The sequence below is a fragment of the Protopterus annectens genome, chromosome 3.part1 (genome assembly GCF_019279795.1).
Source record: "Protopterus annectens isolate FY-2018-M chromosome 3.part1, PAN1.0, whole genome shotgun sequence".
Taxonomy (NCBI): domain Eukaryota; kingdom Metazoa; phylum Chordata; order Ceratodontiformes; family Protopteridae; genus Protopterus; species Protopterus annectens.
The window spans coordinates 998,016,426-998,042,926 of NC_056732.1; the positions used below are offsets into that span (position 1 = coordinate 998,016,426).

The 26,501-nt window shown below is 38.8% G+C and overlaps 1 protein-coding gene across 1 annotated transcript in view; it reads right to left on the minus strand.

The window, feature by feature from the left end:
- CCHR3.PART1H8orf34 (chromosome chr3.part1 C8orf34 homolog) overlaps positions 1 to 26,501 on the minus strand; it is a 3,081,413-nt gene that overhangs the window by 1,756,734 nt on the left and 1,298,178 nt on the right. The window contains exons 4-5 of the mRNA XM_044067160.1: positions 23,421 to 23,549; positions 13,421 to 13,449 (exon numbers count right to left, since the gene is read on the minus strand). Coding sequence (XP_043923095.1) covers positions 13,421 to 13,449; positions 23,421 to 23,549 — 158 coding nt within the window. The remainder of the gene's footprint in view (positions 1 to 13,420; positions 13,450 to 23,420; positions 23,550 to 26,501) is intronic.

Here is a 26,501-nt window from a genome sequence, read left to right on the forward strand (position 1 = left end):
GTACGGTACAATTCAATGCATTATATAGTATTTCGAGTGTAAACTGGAACTTCATATGTGTTTCTATATATTTTACGAACAACATCCATCCGGCCATATGCATGTTGTTCCGTCCTTTACCTTGACCGTGTGTATTTGTCCGTCCAGCTACGCTAATCTCCACATGTGATGTCCCAGCTTCCCCTTCTTTGCCTGTAGCACCCTGTTAGGACGTCCTGTTTGGTAGGCACCTGTTCCGCTATATGTGATTGACTTCACTGCATAGATAATCATCGATGCGGTGGTCCAACGACCCGACTTGTCCACATGTGTACAGTTATGTGCACCGTGTCGTATGCAAACCTAGATGGTTTGGATGGGTACATACTACATGCGGGATGTACACATTCTGCTGACACATTCACATGCAGCCATTTACATATCTGTACCTGCGGTGGGTTGGTGACATGTGGGGTGCGTGTTTGGCCGCGTGGCATTGCCTAACACAAACATCTTACCACAGTTCAGGTATGCACATTGTGTGTGGTTGTATAGCTGCACACGGATGCTAGCAGGTTTGGGTGCAGAGGTATACATGGGTGGGACTGACATGTACAATGAGGCTATTGTGTAGTACATCCGAATGCATGGGTTCTGCTTCTGGATATTACACTTCATCATACGCCATCCAGTGTATGCAACAGAGACGTTGCTGGGTGTGGGATATGTTGCTATGCACATGTTTGCCTGTGTTTGAGGTATCTTGCTTCCTTACTGTTGTTATGTGAACACAGCTACCCGGCTATGTACTCTCACTACTGCTTGTGACCATTATGGTTGGCACCTTTTCCAGTGCCCATAGTGGGGCATGTTATGTGGAAACTTCGGGATTTGCAGGACTACACATACCCACGGCTAGTGCGGTTGACAGATCTTCACTTGTTTGCCATACTATAAGCTTATTCTGTAAGCATTTGGGTTCCTTATTTATTTTCTTATGCCATGTCTGTGTTTCATATCGTAATGTATATGTTTTATGCTACTATTACATGTATATTGCGGGAATTTGCGTGGCAGGGGATCGGAGGTCATTTTCCATTTTTATGATTGTTACAGGGACATGACTGTCCAATCAGGGACTGTCCATGGCACATTGGGACAGCAGGTAACCCTGGTGACCATGCCCATGTCGCTACTGGGGTTTCCACCTTTTCCAGTTTCCGATCTGGGATATTTCCGGGACTCACATCTGACTTTACAGGCCGACACATACAAATGGTCACTATATAGCATAGAACTTCACTTGTTTGCCTAAATAATATGCTTATTGTTGTGGCAATTTGCTTGCTTATTCTGTTTCTTGTGTCATGTAGGTATTTCTGTTACAGAAATAACCAATTCATGCTACCATTACATTAAATACGGGATATCATTGTGTCCTACAATCGTAGCACATCAGCCATTTCTAATCGTTTTTCGGGACACAACTGGCCATGGAGAGACTGCCACAACCAAAGTGGGACAGGTGGTGACCTTAGTCGCTGCTCCTATGTCGGTGCGGTGCGCTGACATGCGGCTGTACACCTTCTCTGAGTGTAAACACTGACGGTGCATTGCGGGACGAACGCGGTCTTATGCGTATCCTTTGCTCCTTGGATGGGTACACTTATGCCTTCGTGGCTTCTATTTGCTTCTCCGTTAATTTGGGACGGGGCTATGTTGCATACTGTACGTGCGTTTCATTCTGCACAGGACCTGGCTGCTGCCATTACTATTGTGGGCGGACCGTGGCTGTCAGCACATTAGGTTGCTCACCTCATGCCGGCTTAGACACGCCTCCAGACGCATCCTACCTGGGCTCGCTCACGTACACTACGCACGTGTCTGTGATTCCGGTGCACTCTCATTAATATGTATATGGCGCTACTGCGCCGGCTATTCCATGCACCGCCGGCGCAGGCCTTACGCCGGCCTTGCGCCGAGCTTCATGAATCCCGGGGTATGTCTAGTGAATGCACAAAGCTTCTCTAAAAAAATAATTGGGGAAACTGCTGGTGCAATATGAAGCATATGCTGAAAAATACTGCTGGAAAAAAAGCTGAAGCTAAATGTATGCAAGAAAATAAATACTGCAAAATCGTGTTGAATTCTCAAACTAAAAAACGGATTTATTGAAATGTTAACAAAGACATACAGCCAATGAACAGTAAAGCATTAGGATTTCAAAGTACCTGTTACTTGGTGAAAACTGCTGGGACAGTCCCGAAATGCAACAGAATGCTGCTAGCATATGCAAAGTATGGAAAAGGAAAACATGGAAAAGTGGTATGCTTAAAGAAAGTGAAGCAGTAACTGATGCAGTTTTAGAAAAACTTTGCAGTTCAAAGTCTTTTTACAGAAACAGTGATGGGAAAATGTACTGAGAAAAACTTTCACTGCTTTTAGACAATTCTGAACTGTGTGCAAGAGAAAATGCGGCTATTCTATGTGCACAAAACTGCAACCTAAACAGTATGCAAAATGCTAAATGATCACAAGCTAAAAGTTCAATGGTATGGTGTTTCTGAAATTGATCAAAACTACTAAAGCATAGATATAAATACAGTACCACTTCCATGTTGTACTTGTTTACCATGACACTAACAAGAGAAGTCTATTTAGGAAGTTTTGATGAATGTAAATAAAAGGTGTGTCGAAAGAGGAAGCATAAGCAAAAGAGGAAGCATACGCAATGGGACCCTTTGTTGTGAAATAAAAAAAAATTAGAAACAAACTGTTGAGTGCACAGCTGGGATCACAATAGGTGGAGCAGAATAATAATGTCAAATGTAATTCAGAGTACTGTATGCTGCAACAGTGAAACCACACAGCTTGTATAAATCAAGCATTTGTATCTGAGAATTGCCATGTGTTTAAAGAAAGTGAAAAATCACTTAATTCTAAATGTTATCTGAACAGAAATGTGTTGTTCATGAAATAAACTGTTTTGCTAGAAACTATATTCAGCTGTTGACTTAGAAATGGTGGGTCTCTGCACAGCACAAGTTCTTACAAACTGCTGTCTGAATCTTCTTTTCTTAGCAAACAGTAATACAACGTCTATGGCAAATTATATGAGAAACATAAATAAAAAGCAAATCTTCCTGAGGGGTCAGTTGCTAATATCAGGAGAACTGTTATACCAACAATAAAAAATTTGCCCAGTGCCAGTGTGGAGGATAGCTCCACCAATAAAAGTGAGGCTTTGTGGTAATGAAAGTATTACTTGGAAAAGAAAATTCTCTGTTACACTAGAGGTTTGCAACAAAAATGGAGTGTGTGTGTGTGTGTTTGTGTGTGTGTGTGCGTGTGTGTGTGTGTGTGAGTGTGTGTGTGTGTCTGTGTGTGTGTGTGTGTGTGTGTGTGTGTGTGTGTGTGTGTGTGTGTGTGTGTGCGCTTGTGTGCAGCAAAATTGCATATCACAACTCTAGTATTTGTCAGACTTAAGTTTGTGTAAGGCGCTGCTTTTAAAAGTAAAATTATATAACAGTGGAATACGGATTCCCTGCTAGGTACAAGAAAGAAATCTGTGTGCAAACCTGGCTGCAGATTAAATATGTGGAAAATGAGAGGCAAAATGGTACTAACAAAAAAAAACAAAAAAAACAATAAATGTGCTGTTATATTCGTACTTGGGCAATTGTTAAAGTCTTCTGAAATACTGCATTGTGGGCTCATAAAAGAAAGTGGGATCAGTCAAGGAGTCTGATCACAGATAGAGCATTGGCACAGTAAAATGAGAATACTTTGCATTAGAATATTTCTAATAGGTTCTTACAAAATGATGTTTTGTAGTCCATTGTTACAACTGTGCAAAGTGAAACCTTATTTAAGAGTGATGCTCCTTACCCTAAAGTTGTAGGACAGCTAAAATAAATAATGCTGAAGAGCAGAACTTGGGTTTTAAAATGGGATGACTTCTGGAAATCTGTTGATGCAAAAAAAAAGGCTAACAAAGAACAAAGGAAAGTAAATGATATACCCTCTCAATATTGTTTAACTCTGCATGACAGAGTCAGGGCATTAGCTGTGAGTGTAGAAATTCGGAGACAGCCAAAAGTTCTATTAATTTATGTATTTATTTATTTTATTGTCCTTTTTTGCCAAGAAAGTTAGAAGAGACTTAAGTCCCATTTTCAGCAGAGGTCTAGGGAGTAAAGCTCAACATAAAATACATTCTTACAATGAACAATAGTGAAACAATTAAACATTTTAATTGAATTACTTTGCAGGTAATACTGAGACAAATGGTAGCTACATTTCTCATAAACTTTAGAAGTTATATTATTGTACATAAGTCAAAGACATGTTAACATGTAAAAGCTGGAGTTACAAGAGCAATGTAAATGCACAAAGTTTCAGTATGTATATTGACATAAATGAGGTTGGTTGTCACTAGAGCAGGAACAGAAAATGAGAGGTACAGTGATGAGGTCTGTAAGAAATTAGTAGAAGAGGATTAAGGATATAAGTTAGATGTAGGAGCAGTAGTGAGGGAGTGAAAGAAAGGAAAAAGAGACAAGGAAAAAAACATGACAGAGCCACGGTGATTGACAGAGAGATTGGTAAGGGAAGAAAAACAGAAAGAAGGGTGGGCTTATTCAGAATAGGAATGTGAGCATAGCCACAAGAAAGTTAAATGTTTTGGGTTGTGCTTGAAATGTGTAGTAATGTTGTCTTGTTTTAGCATGGGTAGGATGGAATTCCAGTGCTCAGCAATATAAAGTGAGTTGCCTGCACTGTTAGGAGACTTGGTCCTGTCAGGACACATTTGTTTTGTGAGTACAGATTCCTAGCAGAGGAATAGTGTTTGAGGATGTTTTGTAATGATGGGCAGGTCTTGGGTTTGTGTGTTATTTTGTGGGCACTAAACAGTTGGGAGTAGGTAAGGTAATTCAGTAGTTCAAGCCAGTGAAGTGCTTACATGCTACGCAGTGGTGTGAATAATTTGTTAAGTTGGATGCAAATTTAGCTATTTTATTGTTGCAGACCTCTAGTTTATTTTTAAGGCAGAGTAAAGATTAGTCAGAATCGGTGTCACATAGATAAGTGAAGGGACAAAGTAAGATGATGCTAAAGAATTCCAACAGGAATCAGTGAGAAAATGTTTATTTTACTATAGGAAGACCAGTTTTTTGGTGACTTTTTATGATGGCTTGAGTGATGTATTGATTATATTTTAATGTATCATCAATTATGACAGTAAAAAGCTTTGTGTTGGAAATTATTTCAGCTGTGGCATTATTTGCTCATGTGATGCTGAAGGATTGTTTTTGTGTTAACAGAGATTTTTGGGTAAAAATAGCATTAATTTCTTTATCATTTAAAAGTAGCTGGTAGTCATCTAGCCAGGATTCAATAGAGGAAAATGATTCTTGGATCATCTTGTAAAATAGTAGTACACTTGATGCAGAGCATATGAGAATGGCATCATCTGCATATTGGACTAGGGATGCTTCTTTTGTAGCTTTGTGAAGATTATTATTGAAAATGTTGAATAGTAAAGGGTCTAGAATAGATCACCGAGGTATGCCAACAGAGACAGACATAAAGGGAGAAAGATCTCATTAATAATTTACAGCCTGAAGCCTGCTGGTGAGATAACTGTGAAACCAGCTAAGAGAGTCCTTAGGCAGGATGATAAATGGAGTAGGTGTTGGTGTGAAACTGTGTCAAATGTTTTTGAAGTGTGGAAGAAAAGGGGGGGTTACTAGGTTGCCAGTGTTTCTATTAGAGCTTATTATTTTGGTAAAACTGAGTAGAGCAGTAGTGGTGCTATGATGAGGTTGGAAACCATGTTGTGTGCTGGAGAGGAGACTGCTATTGTGAAGGTAGGACAGAAGTTGGGAACGAATGCAATTTTCTAGTATTTTTCGAGAGTGGAGGTAGAATAGCTATAGATCGGTAATTGGAGAAGTCGGTTTATTGGTTTATAAGTATAGTTACAGGGTATGTGATAGAACCTGCACCAATTTTGTGATATTATGGCAGCAGGTTGACAGCAGATGGGGTAGAAGTTTTGAGTTTTAGAAGGTGTTTTTTGATACTTATTGGAGGGGTAAAAGATATTGGTGGCAATTAGTATGGTTTGAGATAGTGAGGCTGGAAGGTGGTTTCTTATTAAGTAGAGAGAGGGCAATGTGAATGAAATGTGTATTGAATTTGTTAACTATAACGTCAAAGTTGTTGTTGTTAGTTGGTGAAAGAGTGGCAGTTTGGCCTGTTTGTAGTAGTTATAAGATTGTGTTACAGATAAGTTTAGGGTTATGTTGGTGGTTGTAGTGGAGTTTGGACAAGTATTTAGTATAGTCTGATCTGATTTTTACTTTAGAAAGATTCCCAAGCTGTTTAAATAATACCATTTGTGTGATGTTTTGTCAGTTGACCATGCTTTCCAAACTTTATCTCTGTTAAGCATGAGTTGCCCGGTTTCTCCTCTGGATGGGTTAGGCTTTGATTTGTTTGATGGGAGGTAGCGTGTTTAGCATGTTAAGAAGTTTGTTGTTAAACTGAGTTATGTCATCGTCTATGGGTAAGTATTTTAGAATATAGAGGCCTATAGTGCCTTTTTTAGGCAAGGTTCAAATGACAAATTCACCACCGTAACAGGTACAAGCAAGCAAAATCTGAGGGTAATGTTACTCAATGCTAGAAGTCTAAACCTCAAAATGCACTCACTTGAGGCACTCCTTAAAATGGAGAACATTGACATCTGTGCATGGACAGAGACCTGGTTCAAAGCTCCAGAGAGCACCCCTGCATTACCAGGTTACCTTTCGGCCACCTAACCCAGAATGAAGCACTAAAGGCGGAGGCGTGTCCATATGCATTAAGGATATCCACACCTCCAGGCTAGTTGCACAGCATAATGCATCCGAGATTATCCAAGTGCAACTAACTCTGGGCAAGACCGCAATCCAAATTGTAGCTTGCTACAGACCCCCCACCATGCTCCAGGATTCACACTCCTCATTTTTTGATACACTGGAAAGTATTAGGGTACAACCCAACACCCTAATAATGGGTAATTTCAACTACCCCACCATTAACTGGGAAAACTACTCGTGCCAACTCTTTTGCTCAACGTTTTCTAGAATTCATAAATTTCAATGCCTTGGATCAACTTATTCACACCCCCACCAGGGGCAGCAATATCCTAGACCTGGTCATGACCAACATGGATAAACAGTGTTCCACACCAGAGGTCAATTCCTCGTTGGTCAGATCCGACCACAAGCTAATCAGCCTAGACATCCACATCCCACCCCCACCCCCAATTAGGGAAACCATCATAAAAAACTTCTCCAAAGCCAACTTCACACTTCTTAAGACAGAAGTGGCAAACTTCATGACACCCATGTAGATGGACAACAGAGGTATGACTGCCGAATCCTACACAAATGCATTTTATAAGCACTTACACGAGTGCATGGATCATGCTATCCCTAATAGAACTAAGATGTTATCCTCCAAAAAAAGGAAGCCAATCTGGTGGTCCTCTGCCATAAACAAACTCTACAACAGAAGAAAGAAACTGTTGCAGAAAAGAGTAAAATCCCATGACTGGAGGAACTCCCTGGTCAACTTCAGTAAGAAGCTGAGATCCCTCATAAAATCCTCCAAAGCTAGTTACGAAAACAAAATTGCCACTGACTCTAAAGACAACTACAAACCATTCTATAGCTATGTCAAGAATCTAAATGGGAACACTCAGATCTGCTCTGAGTTACAGCACAATGGCACTAAATATACAGAACCAACTGATATTGCCAACATCCTAGCAGATAGGTTCAGTGTTAACTTTACCCACCTCTCACCCCCTAGAGGGCCCATCTCTATACCGGAAGAATGCAAAGTTCCTATAATCACAGCTGCACAGGTAAAAAACACACTCTCCAAAGCCAAGAACACAGCATCCATGGGACCTGACAATATCCCAGGCTGTGTTCTACATGAACTACAGAATGAACTGGCACCCTACCTAAGTATCATGTTCAATCATAGCCTCACCTCAGGCTTTGTACCCACTGAATGGCGCACCGCAAAGGTTATCCCACTCCACAAAGGGGGAGCCATGAATGACCTCGGGAACTACCGCCCCATTAGCCTGATGAGCCTGGTCTGCAAGGCCATGGAACGCATCATCGTGTAACTCATAAACAAAGACATTGGTAATCTCCAAACTCTGGACCCTACCCAGTTTGGATTTGTAAAAGGCAGATCATGTCTCCTAAACCTGATTGACTTCTTTGAAGCAGTCACCAAAGCCATAGATGAGGGTAAAATGGTTCACACAGCTTATCTAGATCTTGCCAAGGCTTTCGACACCATCCCCCACTCTGGAATTATAGATAAGCTCACTATACTAGGTATAAATCCCTATGTCACAAGATGGGTTTCCAACTGGCTCATGGACAGAACCCACACTATGAAAGTAGTACATTCCAAATCCGACATCAGACCAGTGAAAGTGGAAGTACCATAGGATTCAGTCCTGGGTCCTCTCCTGTTTGGTATCTACTTCTCTGAAGTGCAGGCCAACACAGTAGGTCTTTGGCTAACAAAGTTTGCAGATGACTGCAAACTAGGAGCCATAATCGAAACTCCTAACGATGTGGACAAACTACAACAGGGCCTCACTGAGACAGATACCTGGTGTCAAAGCCATGGCCTGAAGCTCAATGCCAAAAAGTGTATTGTCATCCCCTTTGGTAAAAACTCTATACCCATGAATTACCACATAGCTGGTAGTCTACTTAATGCCGAAAATGTGATAAGAGACCTGGGGACACAGGTGGACAGTAGTCTCTCCTTTGATAATCACATCGCCACAGTGGTCAGGAAATCCTTCTACGTGGCTCATCTCATCACAAAAGGATTCTCATCCAGAAAAAAAGAGGTCATTGTTCCCCTCTACTCATCACTCATTAGACCCATTATAGAGTACAACGCCCCTTTTGGTATGTACCTCACAAGACATCTACAACAACTGGAAAGACCACAGAAATACCTCATAAAGAGGATTACTGGCCTTGAACAGATGCCCTCATGAACCGTCTGAAAAACTACAGCTTTACTCCATCACATATCGCCTACTCAGGGGCGATCTCTGCCTAACATACAAAGCTATGTCAAACCCAGAGCTGTTGGACATGCTCCACTTAAAGAAATCCCAATCCCTCTGAGCTACACGCTCTAGGGACCTAAACCTTGTCACCACAATAAACAGAACATGCTGGAGGGATAGATTCCTGTCCCAGAGACTTCCCATACTCTGGAACAGACTACCTATCTATGTCAAACAGAGCTCCTCATTAGCACTCTTCAAGAAAAATCTTGATGATTGGATGGGAAATGGGAAATTCACCCCGGGGATCACTTCTGTGGCTCTGCTCGACAGGGACACAGGAAAATAATTTTATTGGGTGGCGAAAGCCAGGGTACATTTTTTGGCTAGGCTTGTATGGGTCCTAGGGCCGAAAACCTAGTACCTACCTATGAACCTATGAACCTATGTGTTTATGAGCATGGTTAGATTGTCTTACTGTAAATGTTGGTAAATGGTTGCTGATGCTGTCAGTTAGGCAGCCAGCATTGTTAATTTTATTAGGGGAGGTGGTGGTGAGGATCCAGTCAAATACAAACTCCTTATTCCTGTATTTGTCTATATGTGTAGCACCAGCGATAAATCTGGGTAAAACCAAAGAGATTGATGGAGAGAGTAGGAGACCCAGGGTTGAAAAGCAGGTAGTCTACATTAACTTTACCTGCTATGATGGTTTCCTTGATTATATTATGATAGATCCAGTACAGGATTTCTTCTAGTAATGGGGTGTTGCTTCCAGGAGGGATACAGATGGCAGTGCAGCATATGATCTTGTGTTTGCTGATTTGCAGGGGACCGAGAGAGGATTATTTCTGCAATGGGAAAGTTGGGGTGGGTGAGGAGGTAGAAAGTGATTTATAAGTTGATTTTGATTATGATAACCATACCATCAGCTTTCTTAAGTTATCTGTCATTTATAGTGTTGTTACAGCCTGAGTGGATAAGTTCCTGTTCTTTAGTACCTAATTTTAGCCAGGTTTCTATGTTGGGGTGTATGAGGCTACACAAACATGTAACTGTCGTAGTTTACCATAGATGCTCCAATCTTTAAGTTAATCCGTAGTAGAGTATTACCTCACTTGACTGGGAGAGGAGTACCAGGTGCAGCTGAGGTGGTAGAGTTCAAGTGTGTAGATAGGGTTCAGGATTAATATTTATATCACCATCAAGACCAAGCCTGGATAAGAGGTGTTTGATGTAAAATGGTTTTCTGTATTTATGTTTCCCTTTAAAATATCTGTATATAGTATGGGTTCTTCTTTGGAGCATGTGTTATTAAGGAAAGTATAGGATCTGACAGATTACAGGCTGGATGCTATAGTAGGGTTAGGGGGCTGATTTGGTACTATGGTGTAGTGTTCTTGAGGTGAAAGTGAGATTGGGAAACAATGGAGTGTGATAAGATGTGGCATGGGCAAGAACAGATAGAAGTAAAGATAGCAAGTGACGGGGCAAAATGTAAATACAGTAAAACAGTAGGTTAGTAGAATTCACTATAGGAAGGCGAACAGTAGTATGAATTAAAGTACTGCTGTTTAAATACAAGCTGGGGAAATAAAAAAGTAGAGCATGGTGAAAAGTAGAGTGAACAGTTAAGGACTAAAATGGTGGTATGTTCTAATATATCTATGTATAAGAAGGAAGAACAAATGGGGTGGCTGTGATATGTATGACTGGTTGTAGGTGGGGAGTGGAGGGACTTCAGAAAGTATGAATGTAGTTGTATTTCAGGTGTGTGGGAATAGGGAGGAGGGTAGGAGTTGAAGTGAGACTGAGTGAAACAGGGATGAACGGAGTGAGTTCCAGTCTTTAGGACTAGTGCATCACCGAAAAAAATCAATGGAATTGGCTGTCCTAAAGATTTTAAATAAGTAACTAAGGGTGCTTACTACTTTAAAAGCAAAAAAAAAAAAAAAGAGAAAGAAAAAAAACTATCACTAAGAAGACAAAATCGTCTATAGTGTTCGAACAAATGATTTCATAAAATGGATGCAAAATGATGAGATTTTTACACTATTTCTGGCTAATGTTGAAGCTGTTTTTTCAAAATACTTTTTGAGCATTCTGTATAAGATAGAACAATGAAAGCAAGAATAAATCTGAAAATGGTTAAGTGACATCAAAAGTCATATTGGAAAAGGACAATATTTCATTATGCTAGAATTCAAAATACAAAGAGAAGTAATTTTCAGACCTAAAGTGACATTGTGAACTTGCAGAGTGAAAGGAGAGTTTTGACAGGAGTTAAGGATGGTGCAGTGGTGTAGGGGTTTGCCTTGTCACCTCACACCAAGAGGTTGTCCAGTTCAATTATTGGCTGGAGTGTCTTCTGTGCAGAGTCTGCATGTCCTCCTTGTGTTCGTGTGGGTTTCTTCCTGGTCCTCTCCTGTTACAAAGACATGCATCTAAAGCATTTCTCCCCAGCCTCTGCTGAAAACTGGCTCATTCCAAGTCGGACTTTCCCAGTTAACAAATGGTAAATAACTAAACTGCTAGCAATGATCTATTTAATCTAAAGAATGAGGCATTAAAAATGGAGACTGAATTTCAAAAGACTCAACTCCAAAAAGAACTAAGAACAAAGTCAAAAGTTGTACACTACTCATGCTTAGTAAAACGAAGTAGCCATCTTATAAAGAAGTGAAACATGAATGTGTACATGGAAATAAACTGTTGGCACTGATCTTTCAGGAATTCAAAACAACAATATGCAAAGAAATACACAGATACAAAAATAATGACCTAAACATACTTAATCAACACTTTTCAGAGTTGGAACAAAAATGCAAAAATAATGAAATTGCATTCTAAATGCATTTACAAGAAGAAAATAGAAAGTTATGCTGAAAAATGTAGGAGTAGTATGGTGTTATTCTCTAGTTAACCAAAAAGAAATAAAAATAGCGTGGCTGAATATAAAATCTAAAGCAAACCCTAGGACGAAAAAAACAGTAAATTAAAATAATATCTGTTAAGCATTGCTTTTTATACTGAGCTGACACAAGAAAGTCTTAAAATTATACCAAAATTGCAAAAGGAAAATAATTCCCTCAAACAAAAGGAAGACACTGATACTAACATTCTGAGTCTGAAGGAGGTGATTAATATGGACAACAGCAGAGCAACAGAAGCACTTGAACAAAACTGCAACTGTGCCAACCTTATCCTTTTTCCAACAAGAAAAGGAAAGTCTCCCTGTAAATGAAAACTCAGTAACTGAGCCAAAGACTGAAGTGCAACCTGTGGAACAAAATAACAGACTGATGCACGGAAGACATAGCCAAGTATGCAGCTGTTGTGAAAGGTTTATTTTGCTGCAAGCAGCACTCCTTGACAGTCTAAAATCAACTGGTTAGGGAAGGCATTGTCATATGCAATCGAGAGTCAGTCTATAAAGATGCCACTTCATTTATTAAAATGAAAGAACAATATCTTGAAGTTATGGGATGCTCAGTGGCAAAACTAAAACAGAAACCTTGGAGTAAGACTTGCTAACCAATGGAAAGTCATTTAAAGGACAGTTTAGATCAATAAAGAATAGACTATGACCAAATGTGAGATAGAGATGCTTATTTTATTTACACTATGTGGCCATTTTGCTTCAAAAGTATCACGTGTGATCTTTTAGGGATACTTCTCTTGTCTCAAATTAAGTAATATCTAATATTACTCTACTGTCCTAAGCCTGTCTGTTTTCTTGATAAAGCAAACAAAACATCTTAAAAGGTGGTGAATGCTTTGAGTACATACAGTCTAAGCTAATGATTCCCCAAAATAATATATCGTATAAAAATAATTTAATATATAAGCATGTATATTGTTTTTGTTTAGACAGTTTTTATTAATCTTATTAATCTTATTAATTTATTAAATAAAATCATTCTGGTTCACAGCACTGAAAAAAGTGTTTACCAAGCAATAGTATTCTCTTTCAGCTTACATAGCCGCACAAAGAAAAAAGATACGCCAAAGAGAACAAACCATCACTATTCTGGACTTGTATTTACCAAATCAGATCTTGTACATTACAGTTGGACTGTGATGGTGTCAAACTCTCAGTCCAGAATGAAACAAATTTCCTGAAGTGTACTCTTCATTTCAAACAGAAATGCAAATAAGGATAAGCAAGTTATCAAAAGTATCTAGAACTGAACATTATATTTAACTGTAGATCACTGGTATGCTGCATTATTTACCATGTTTTGCAAAACAACTGGAAACTAGCAAAGCAGAATATTCAGCATATAAATAAAAAATGTCAAATTAGCAAATTTAGCATTAGTGAATAAATCTTACCTGATCAAGTTCACCAACAGCAGCGATGCCTGAAAAAAAGAGAGTACATTATTTTAAAGAGTGGAATACATTGTAAGACAAAAAAAAAATAATGAAGCTACTGTGTCATACTTTATAATACAGTGTTAAGCTACTATGAAAAGGATACATTTGAGTATATTATGCAGCACTTACATAAATGGCAAATACAGTGAAACCAAAGTGAACAGTTCCTTAAGAATATACTAGAGAGATTTCTTGATTCAGTCTTTAGCAAAAGGGCAACACAAATACAGAGACATTTCTAGTTCATTTCTCAGTAAAGTAAAATGAGATTTAAGTTTCACGCTTGAATATCTTATTTCTTTTCTTAGATTTTTCATTCAGACCTGTAATTACTAACAGTGAATGTCAAGAGGTGGAATATTTTTCACCACAGAAAGAATAGCACTTAAGTACGTAATCAAATATTCACCTGAAAAAAATAATTTCCTTTTAAAAAGCAGTGAAGAAAATTAAAATATTTTTTTGACACAGCTGAACAAAATTATCAGGAAGCTTTGAAAAAATAAGTTAAAATTTACAAACATTATAGAATATACAGTTGCAAAATTAGGTGTGTGTGTGTGTGTGTGTGTGTGTGTGTGTGTGTGTGTGTGTGTGTGTGTGTGTATGTGTGTGTGTGTGTGTGTGTGTGTGTGTGTGTGTGTGTGTGTGTGTGTGTGTGTGTGTGTGTGTGTGTGCGCCTGTGAGAGAGACAGAAAGAGAGAGAGAGAGAGACAGAGAGTTAAAGAAGAGGTGCCCTGAGTTCCGTCTAGAGCAAAGCTTATACAATAGGAAATAACCAACTGCACAGTACATTTCAGTATATATTTATTTTATTTATTATTTTTATTTTACATTTGTTGACCGGGCTAGTTTAACTGGATACATGTCCATTTTCAGTAGAGGCCCAGGGAGAAAAGCTCCAAGCATAAGAATAACAATATAACAAAAAGCAAACAAGTGAAATAAAGTAATAAAGCAACAGTACCATAGTAACATAGGTAAAATGAGAAAAGCAAATGGGACTAACAAACAGTGACTACAAAACATTTAGGCAAAAGCCAGACCAGACATATAAAACTGGAAGTTTGAAAAATCTGCATGTAGGAAAGATATATAATTTTCTGCTGCACCCAAAAAGACAAAATGTTCCTCTTCCTAACCTCAGTTTTTTGACAAACCTTCATTCAACCTGATTTGAATAGGTAGCCTCTTATGTAATTATCTAATACTCTGTAAATCTGTTTCACCTCCCAGTATGTGTTTCAAGTCATAATCATAAAGTTCCTATTCACTGAATCAAATGCCGGATGAATATAGGTTCATAGGTTCATAGGTAGGTACTAGGCTATGTGCCCGAGGGCATTTATAAGCCTAGCCAGAGTGTGTCGGCTTTCACCACCCCATTGATTAATTAACTGATCCTCTGTCAAGCAGAGCCAATGAAGTGATCCCAGGAGTGTATTTTCTGCTACCCATCCACTCGTCAAGGTTTCTCTTGAAGAGTGTTAGTGAGGGGCTCTGCCTAATGTAGTTTGGAATTTTCTTCCAAAGCATGGGGAGTCTCTGTGACAGGAATCTATCCCTCCAGCATGTTCTATTTATTGTTGAGGCAAAGTTTAGCTCACTAGAGCAGCGTGGCTTGCAGTGACTTGGATTTCTTTAGGTGGAGCATGTCCATCAATTCTGAGTTGGACATGGCTTTGTAAGTCAGGCAGAGATCACCTCTGAGTAAGCGATATGCCACTGAGTACAGCTGGAGTTTTTTCAGTTGGGCTGCATAGGACATATGTTTGAGGCCAGTAATCCTCTTGGTGAGGTACTTTTGTTGTCTTTCCAGCTGTTGGAAGTGTCTTGTGAAATACATCCCAAATGGGCCATTGTACTCTATGATGGGTCTGATAAGTGACGAGTAGAGGGGCACTATAACCTCTTTATTTCTAGATGCAAACCCTTTAGTAATTAGATGGGTCACATAAAAGGATGTCCTAACTACTTTGGTAATATGATTGTCAAAGGAGAGATTACTATCGACCTGGTTCCCCAGATCTCTTTTTACCTCTTCTGTATTAAGGGGGCTGCCAGCTATGTGGTAATTTGTGGGTGTTTGTTTTTCCCAAATGGGATGACTATGCATTTTTTGGCATTTAGCTTGAGGCCATGACTTTGCCACCAGGTGTCCGTCTCAGTAAGGCCCTTTTGGAGGATGTCCATGTCAGCCAGAAAGTCATTTATGGCTCCCAGTTTGCAGTCATCAGTGAACTTGGTTAGCCATAGTCCTCCTGTGTTTGCCTGTACCTCTGAGAAGTACATGCCGAACAGTAAGGGTCCCAGGACTGAGCCTTGCGGGACACCACTTGTGAGTAGTTTAGAGTCTGACCTGGAGCCCGCTATTCTTACTGTGTGAGTTCTGTCTGTAAGCCAGTTGGCAACCCATCTCATGACATAGGGGTTTATGTTCAGGCTGGTGAGTTTTTCTGTAATACCCGAGTGGGAAATGCAGTTGACAGCCTTGGCGAGGTCAAGGTAGGCTGTGTGAACCACCTTTCCCTCATCTATGGTCTTGGTGACTGTCACAAAGAAGTCAACCAGGTTTAGTAGGTATGATCTGCCCTTAAGAAAGCCAAACTGGGTCAGGTCAAGTGTTTGGAGGTTCCCAGTGTCTTTGTTAATGAGTTCCATGATGATGCGCTCCATAGCCTTGCAGACTAGGCTAGTCAGGCTTATGGGGCGATAGTTACCAGAGTCAGTTGTGGCCCCTCCTTTGTGGAGTGGAATAACCGTTGCTGTGCACCATTCTATGGGCACATAGCCTGTGGAGAGGCTGAGGTTGAACAGCGTGTTTAGGTGGGGGATTAGTTCATTCTGTAGTTCATGCAAGATGCAGCCTGGGACACCATCTGGCCCCACTGACACTGTGTTTTTGGCTTTTGAAAGGGCTGTTTTCGCCTGTGCGTCTGTGATTTCTGGAACACTACACTTTTCCAGTATTGTTGTGGGCCCTTTTGGGGGTAAGAGGGGGGAGAAGTTTGCACTGAATCTATCTGCCAGGATGTTGGCAATATCAGTGGGTTCAGTATATTTTGTGCTATTTTTCACTATTTCAGTGCATATCTGTGAGTTGCCACTTAGATTCTTAACATAGCTAAAGAAGGCTTTGTGGTTATCTTTTGAATCCTTGGCTATTTTTCTTTCAAAGTTAGCCTTGGATGATTTTATGAGGGACCTTAGTTTCTTGCTGATACTGATTAGGGATGTCTTTCCTTCTTGGGATTTGCTTTTTTCTGAACTAGTTTCCTCCTTCTATTGTATAGCCTGTTTATGGCAGGGGTCCACCAGACTGGTTTCTTTCTCTTAGAGGAGTGAGTCTTGGTTTTGCTAGGGATGGCATGATCCTTGCATCCTTCTAGATGCTCATAGAGTGCATATGTAAAGGTTTCTGCATCTTGGGCAGCGTTATCCTTTAGCGTGGGGGCTGTGAAAAGTACCGCCTCTGTCTTAAGTAAGGTGAAGTTTGCTTTAGAAAAGTTTTTTACTGTGGTTTCCTCAGTTGGGGGTGGTGGTGGGGTATGGACATCCAGAGTGATTAATTTATGGTCTGATCTAACCAGTGACGGATTGACCTCTGGTGTGGAACACCTGTCACCAATGCTGGTGATGACCAGGCCCAATATGTTTTCACCTCTGGTGGGGCAGTTTACCAGCTGATTCAGGGCATTTGAGTTGCTGAATTCCAGGAAACGCTGGGCCTGGGAGTGTGTACTCGAGTAGTTTTCCCAGTTAACGGTAGGGTAATTGAAATTGCCCAAAATCAGGGTGTTCGGTGGGACCTTCATGTTTTCCAGTGTCTACAGAATGGTGGAGTCATGGTCCTGGGTCATGGAGGGTGATCTGTAGCAGGCCATAATTTGCAATGCAGATTTGCCAGATGTTAGTTGCACATGGATGATCTTAGAGGTATCATGCTGCGCCACTAACCTGGAGGTGTAGGTATCCTTGATGAATACGGATACACCCCCTCCTTTTGTGTTTCGGTCATTGTTCTGTGGCCTTAACATGTGGTATGAGTTGTAGCCCGGTAGTGCTAGGGTGCTCTCTGGAGCTTTGAACCAGGTTTCAGTTACTGCACAGATGTCTGTATTCTCAATACTAATGAGTGCTTCGAGCGCATGCATTTTGAGATTTCAACTCCTGGCGTTGAGTAGCATAACCTTCAGTTTTTTGTTAATTGTGCTGTTTACGGAGGTGGGTTTGACTTTTGAGCCTTGCCTAAAAAAGGCACTATGGGGGCAGCAAGAGCCTTGGCCGGTATTTGAAAGCCTAGGGGTGACAGGTGCGAGCCTTCTCTTACAAAGCAACATGGTTTGTCGAGCATGTCGTCCCAGGCAGACAGACACTGGATCCCCTTTGAATGACACTAGAAGCTTAGCCAAATGTTGAAATTGATCATTTTTTCTTTATACTGAGATATCATTCTTGGTGAGGGCAGGATGCTACTCAGGGTCATGGTCATACCAGCCTGGGCTACATGATCAGAGAGCTCTTCTATGTCTCTTTTCATGTAGTCCAGGGAGGTACGTCTCAGGTTGTTCACACCAACCTGAACAATGACAGTCATATTTGTACTTGTTCTGGAGTGTCCTGAGTGCTTGTGTTATGTGGCGGATTCTGGCTCCCGACAGGCAGCTAACAGTAACCTTCTGCTTGTCCAGCTTATCCGCGAGCTTTATCCTTATGCCCCATCTTTTCACTCTCACACTCACTCACAAAATGTAATCCCAATCTACAGTGATCTGTGGATGAACTATCCTTCACAAAACCCACTTGTGAATCCCTCACTGACATTGGTAACAGCATTTTCAACCTAGCTGTGTATACCAAAGTCATAACTTTTACATTACTGTTGTATAAAGTAATTGGTCTATAGTTTGTCATTTCTTTCCTTCTTTGGCTTTATACAAAACCATCATCACTCACTGCCACAGTGATTTCAGATCTTCTTTCTCTTAACCTGTACCATTACACAAATTAAAAAAATATTCCCTTCACTGTATTTCAACCAATTTGTTGTAATCATTTGGAGAAACTGTCTGAGCCCCTTGCTTTGCCCTTCTTCATATTTTAATCATTAATCACGGCTACCACCTCCCACACTCTCGCCTGCGTATGCATTTCCTTCTTGTATTCCTCCCCTAGTCCTGTCTCCACCCATTATTCAAACTTCTCCTTCATGATTGTCTTCTTGCATACAAAGTATGAAAAAAAAATCTTGAATTACTCTTTCTCTTTTCTCCTGGTTATGTTTTTCCTCATTCCATTTCTACTCCAGCCTCCCATTTACTGTTCTTTGAAACTTTAAGCTTGTAAACCAGCAACTTCACATCTATTTCCCCATAGTTTCTCCATCTAACTCCCTCTGCTCCACTTCCTCTTCTTTCAACTCTTCCTGCAGCTTCCTAACATCCACAGACAGTGGCACAATAGGCATCAGACTTGCCTTTGGTGCTGGAAGAAGAGAAGGTTGAGGATTTTATTTCCACTCCAGGTGATTGGATTGCAGACATTGCAGTGCAGCATTATGTGGGCGCTACACTTCTGAGTAATGTTAAATTAAGGTCTCATCTGCTTGATTTGGTGGTAGCTCAGGTAGATAACTAGACAATACTTGGCCAGAAACCAGCCAAGAGCTCAAGGTGCTACGAAAGAACATTTATTAAAAAGTTAAGTGTTTTCTTCCCCTACAATCAAGACTTCATCAGAACTAAAAAAAACACAAACATGAATAATCATTAATTGATTTATCTAATAAACTGACCAATTAAACACAATTACAAATATTCTTGTTACGAAAAAACACTCTTCCTATAAAACATTGCATAAATAAAATATCAAAAATTGTAGGAGTGCTTAAAATCTTAAAAGTAATAATAAATATCACAATTATGTTTTATATCTTTCATTCGTTGGATTGTAAGAATTGTATGTTTAAATGCTATGTTTTATCTGTACTTCTGTATTACTATGTAAGCTATCATTTTGATCATGTGTATTGTCTTTGTGGAGCTTTTCTCTCCAGGGCTCCATTAAAAACAAGTTCTTCTTGGCCCAATGGATCATCCTGGCAAACCAACTGCAAATAAAATAAATAAATAAATAAAAACAGCATAACAAATAGTGTATAGATTACCTGCCTAAGGGACCTATAATTTAGCGGGCCTTAATTTCAACACCATCATTCATCCCTGGTTTCTCACTTGCATTCAAATGCATTTGTCACAGTAATTCCCTGTATTATAAAGTGTATTCATTGGGTTCCTAACCATTCATTCTAGGATAAAAAAATATATATTTTTCCCCACACAAGCAAAACTATGCATGTAAAGGGAATTTGTTTCCTTTTTATGACTAATGGCATATAAGTGCACATAAATCCTCTTTTGCAGAGACTGCTCAGTCTTTCCCACAAAAAATGTAAAACAAAAATCACAAGAATGCCAAATATATGGCCCTCACTGTTTTACAATTAGAATGTTGATAAAAAACAAAAAAATAAAATAATTACTGGGTAGTCTAATAACATCCCATTTATAAATAAAATGACATTGTATACAGGCTTTACACCTCCTACCACCTTTTGGATAGGAGCCTCTCTAAGTTTACAAAAGATGCCACTATAGGAAACATAGACATGAAATTAATAGCTCTTTTGAGAACAGCTTGTTGTTTAAGTTTGATGCAGAGAATAATATTACAAAAAAAATCTTATAACAGGTAACTGGAAGATTTTTGAGCGTGATCCAGTATTAAAGGAGAAGGTGGGTTCTAAACCTGTATTTTGTCATAGGAGGCTTAATAACTTGTAAAAAAATTAAAAAACATGTTAGTAGTGTTTTAAAGAAAGGTACTCTGAGGTGTGGAGCCTCTATATGTAGTTTCACTCATAACGGGGGCATTATTAGACTTTTTTTTAATAAAGTTAAAATTGTGAAACAGTGGGGGGTTGTATATTTGGCATTTTGTGATTTCTGTTTCACATTTTATGTGGGAAAGACTGAGTGGACCCTGCAAAAGAGGATTTATGAGCACGTATATGGCATTAGTCATAAAAAGAGGCAGTGTCCTTTACAGCCATAGTATTGCTTGTGTGGGGAATGAAAAATATATTTTTTATCTAGAACAAGTGGTTAGGAACCCTTAGGAACCCAAGGGGTGGTCCCTGGGAATACACATTTTTTTTTTCAAACACCTTTAATGAATTATCACTTGTGACACAGGCAAATTTACATTCATATATATAAGTAATCAAACTTTGGGAATTACTGTGGCAAATGCATGCGAATGCACATGAAAACCCAGGATTGAATGATGATGTCTCTATTTCTAGTTTGTTGAAATTAAGGACAGCTAAATTATAGGTCCCTTAGGCAAGTATTTTATAGAATATTTGTTATGCTCTCGTGATATTTATTACTAATTTTAAGAATTTAAGCACAATATTGGATTTATGCAATTATTTATAGGAAGAGTATTTTTTAGTAACATGAATATTTATAATTGTGTTTAATTGGTCAATTTAATAGATAAATTAATTAATGATGGCTGTGTTTAATTTAATTGACTATGCCTTCATTTAATTGATTGGGATATATAACAGTATTACATGATGAGTTTTTTTTAGTTCTGATGAAGTCCCGATTGTAGGGGATGAAAGCACTTAACTTTTCAATAAACATTCTTTTGCAGCACCTCAAGCTCTCAGCTGTTTTTGGGCCAAGTATTGCCTGGTTAATGTATGTTAACTTGGCCGGTACGTTTTTGTTGGTAGCACAGGTGGATGCAAAAGATCCCATAGCAACTACTGAAAAGAGCACAGGAAGTTAGATGAGATGTTAAACTAAGGCCTTATCTGCATAAGTTGGTGGTAGCTCAGAAGGATGTAAAGGCTACTCCAGTACCTATTGAAAAGAGCAGAGGAAGTTCCCTGATGCCCTGGCTAAATTTCCCCAGTAGTAGAAATACTACCTCAGGTCTCCTCTGAAAAGAGGCCAGTAGGGTAGTGGAACTAACCTGACTAAAAAAACATAAGTAAAACTAAACAACAGTCTACACTTGATCTGTTCCTCTATTTGCTCCTATCTTTTTTATTCATGTCCTTCTGCTCAAGCTACAACTCTGCCTCTATATCTGTTTAATCTTATCACCATCTATTTTGATGTCCTCTATCTCCAATGACTTCCACCCTCCAAGTGGCCTTAATTCCATCTCATTCCTTAATCCCTACTTCTCCCTTTTCTGACTTACTCAATTGAACAATTCCCAAGAAACATTTTGTAGTGACTTCAACTGATCTGCATTAAAGTCAGCAAAGTTGAGTACTTCCTTTTTCAGCTTCTTATGATTTAACATTTTGCCTTCTTTGTCACCAGGAAAATAGTTTGTGTTAAGGACCAAGCTACTATCAGCATGACACACAACTGGAATGGCTTCTGGGTCAAATCTAAGGTTAGAATAATGAAACTTATTAGCCTGCTATATCTGATAGTTTATCTGTTTTTTTCAGGACTGACAGTTGAGTATTAATAAGACTACAGGCAGCATTCAACATGTCTTCCAGGCTGTCAGTATGGAAGTGATGGGAGATATGTGAGGTACATCCATCTGTAATGCATCACAGCAGCTCCTCACTTCAGAGTGCTTACCTACTTGTTCCCATAAAAAACACCTCATTCTTCCTGGCTATGGTCTGGTTAAAAAAATTTCCTTCACAAGCGAACAAGAATTAATAATTTCCTTACAATCAGACAGATGGGCTTGGAAATCAGTAGGAGAAGCAACCCTAACTCTGTCAAAGTAAGAATCAACAGACCCTATTTCCTCAGGGATTACTTTGCACAGAATGCCCACCTGTAATGATTTCTGCATACCATAATTCATTGACTGTTGTGTCTGTCTTGCTAAAGTATGAAATTCAACTTTCTTAACTGCAGCTACTTCTTCCAAAGAAAAATGTTCAACTTTCTTAACTGCAGCTACTTCTTCCAAAGAAAAATGTTCAACTGTCTTAACTGCAGCTACTTCTTTTAAATAAAAATGTTTAATCTTTTGCTTTTTCCTTAATAGGCATGCCTGTGTAAGAAGACCAACTTAAAGAAGAATGCCTGCCTAGTCTAATGGTCACTTTTCCTGGCTACCTTAAAAAAAGAATCTTCCCAGTGTCTCCCACTCCTACAGAAGATAGTTTACCCATGCATGTATCAGATACTGGAACAGCTGAAGAGGATGTGTCTGACCCCTGGATTGTGACAGCTGAAAGGACTATAATGGGGAAGCTGCAGAGGTAAGTGAGTAGTCTAAGGAACAACCAGTGGCCACTGCAGGTTCACCCACTGTCAACTGAGGCATAGATTGAATCTTCAACAACATCAAGGACTCCTACAAAAGTGATTTGTTTTTCTTTTTAGGTACAATGGGGGAAGAATCATCAGCACCGGGGTCAGTGTACATGATATTGTGGAGGAAGAGGAGCCAAAAGAGGTAAGCACTGCTAGAGTGAGATGATCAGAAGGTACATTGCCACTAACTGTTCACAAGCAGCACACTTGCACTCCCAAAATTTTCCCAAGTCCTCTAACAAGAAAAAAGCACAAGCAGAACACAAATTATCAGCAGTCAGACTAAAGGTGTTGGGAGTCCAAAACTTTTGAAGCTGGCCTATTGTTGTTTCCTAAGCAGTCCAAAGACTATTTCAGCAGTGGGGATGATAACCATTGAATGGGCTGATTGGCTAGGAGGAGGCTTATAATCAACGGACAGTGGGATCGGAGAATGCAAAAAAAAAAAAAAATCAGTAATAACTATTATTATTTTGGAATAATTTAGGACTGACATCAAAAGGCAATTTAAGAGAAACATACATATGTTCCTGTCATCTGTGTTAATTTATGCATACAATATGCAATAACAACTCTGCACTTACTATTTGAGAGATTTTCTAGTGCTTTTCCAAGTTTCTTGCTTTCTTGAAGAATATGGTTTAACTCATCAAAGTCACGACTCTCTGGTTTTGATCGCCAGTCCCACTGAGGATGTTCTATTGATCGCGGTACTATGTCAAAATAAAGATAAATTAATTAGTAGCAGAACAAAGTAGCATTTTTTCTAATTTATGCAAAACTCTGCATTTGCTTTCCTAATACATCAATCAAAACCAACTATGTACGTATTGACTCCTTTCTAGCATCAGCTATATCATCTGAACTACTCAAAGCAAATGTAGCACACTGAGCCCATGCTTGCAACAGTGTTGAAACCTTTTTCATCATAGAGCACTTAGGATGATTCGGCACAATATTTTAAGGATATACAACATGAAAATAAAACAAATATACAGGATCAAAATAATCCAAGTTCATCATGACATTGTTAAGCAGTTGTGTAAACTAGTATGCAAAACTACAAATAATAATAACACAAAAGCAATGAAGCAAAATGGACAAGACATGACTGACCAGTGAGAGGGAAAATTGGGTTCAAAATAAAAAAAAAACATTTTCATAAGCCCATTTTGCAAACTTTTATATGACTTTTTTGCAAATCAGTATTCTATATAATGATTAGATCAATAGCTAAAATTCTTGCACATTCTTCCATCAGTTGTTGTCTTTCAGTTGCTCAACATTAATGATTTTAATATATAACTTTCTTATCCTACTTGCTATGTTCTTAATTCAACCCTATACGGTAGGACAAAAACCTCACCCCTCAGAGTTGTATTAGGGTGACCCTTCAAACAATCAAAAAAGAAGTGTAGTTAAGGGTCAGATGGTTCAGATATCATGGTTGATTAGTGATATTAGATACAACCAGGAAATGGATATCTTGGTGGATATGCTTAGGACTAGGGGTTACCCTATACAACTCATTCACAGGATTAGGAAAAAAGTGAACAAGGGCAGGGATTCTAGATTTGCCAAACGAAAACAGTCCTTGAACCAAATAAGGAATCAGATGCAAAAACCAGAGAATACAAGAAAATGAAAATTAATCTGGTTCCACACAGCAGTGAAAATCAATATGTCCTTTATTGTAGTACGGTAAGCGCTTTCTCGGAATAACATCCACTTCATCAGACCAACAAAGATAGAATAACAGTTACATTTTTAAACACTAAAACATCCAATCAAAAATCAGATAAAATGTGCATCATAGCTAAAAAGCCATGTGATAAAATACATCTGTAGAATGTATAGATCTTTAAAAAATTGAATAAAAACAGACTAAATGAACAATATGTACTTAAAAATGGTAACGAATACAATAGTAAAAAATGCTTTAATGGCCGTGCTTTAAGGAAGGGTTTCAGGGAAACTCTGTTTTTTAAACCAGGAGGTTTATCAGCTTGAAAACGCAAAATCCATTTCTGTTCACTAAATTCTGTTCTATTATTTATGTCACCTCCTCTCTTGGTACTATGCAGAATCTCTAGTACCATAAAGCTAAATTTATGTTCTTTACCCTCCTTAGCTACATGTAGTGATAGTGCGCTGGTTTCTTTAACATTCCTAATATCCCTTACGTGTTCAAGTATTCTATCTTTAAACACTCTATTTGTTTTCCCTATGTAAAATGAGAAGCAGGTAATACAATAGCCCCACATGGGGGAGGTGCAGGGGGGCTTGCCCCCCTGCATAAATGTCAGTACTGTTTTATTTTTTTATTTTTTTGGTGTGTTTTTTTTTTTTTTTCCAAAAGTGCATTTTCGATAAAATGCACTTTCGCTATAGTGGTTCGATCTTGTACGTTTCGATGAATATACTTTCGATGGATCAACATAGATCCATATATATATAAATATATATATATATATATATATATATATATATATATATATATATATATATATATTTATATATGGGACAAACCACTGGAAAGAGTTTCAATCTGCTTTGCACTATTCAGGTCTTCTGAAGGATAAAATATACACCAAGGAATATTGAGATAGAGTGTAGTTAATGTTAATCAATTTTTTTTTTGTTTTCACATAACTGAACAAGCAGCTGTAGAAACCTAACATTAAGAAAGTAAGTATAAACCTTTTATTAATATGACTGGCAACAGTGAGTTAAAAGGTTCCCAATTTAATAAGAAAGGGTGTGCAACTAGGAATGGGTCAGATGTTTTTCCTAAGAATGTGGTCAGTGACCAGAATAACAATAAGAACAGCTGTATTAAGACTGAATTTACTGAACATAAAGCTAATGATGATACATTTACTAGTAAGCCTGCACTCAGGAAAACTTAATGTAAACTAAATGGCAATCTAGTGATGGGGCTGTTAGACTCAAGAAAAATGTCACTTTTATTGCTACAAAATGCTTTAGCAACACTGAACAATGCAAGGGGTGTGTTAGTGATCTGGTTACAAAGTTGTATGTGGCTATACTGACATACAAACCATTGGTTTCTGATCCAGAATATGATATAGTAATAGGAAGGAGTTTTCCTTCATTTGGAAATCTATGATAGACCAGGGAAGAAGAAAAAATAATCCCTTGAGGCAAGTGCACTAGAGGACAGGAAGAAAAAAAGCAAGAATTCCTTGAGGCAGGTTGGTATACAGTCAGGCCTATATACTCATACCAAAATGGAAGGCAGATAAGAAAGCCTGTTACTGAGAAAGGAAAAAGAGACTGATGATTAGGCATAGTTCTGAAGTACCTAAGTGGGAATGAGACCAACCGTGAAGAAACATTGTTTTGATTAGAAAAACTGAAGCAAATGCTTTCTGAGACTTGTGACAGAAAAGAAAAACAAGAAGACGTTTTCAAAGATACATACCCTAATAATAATGATATGGGAGGGAGAACTATGAGTGCAGTATAAGAAGCTTCCACTCTTAATTTCAAGGCAGAAAGCAGGACAAGGAAAGAGAAATCTTCCAGTACTGAAAATGAAGTAAAGTAGTACAGGTTAGATTCCTTGATAAAAGTAGTAAAAACTTCTAAAATGACTAGAACTTTCCTTTGGTTAGAAGATTTGGAAAGCTGGATACCTGCAG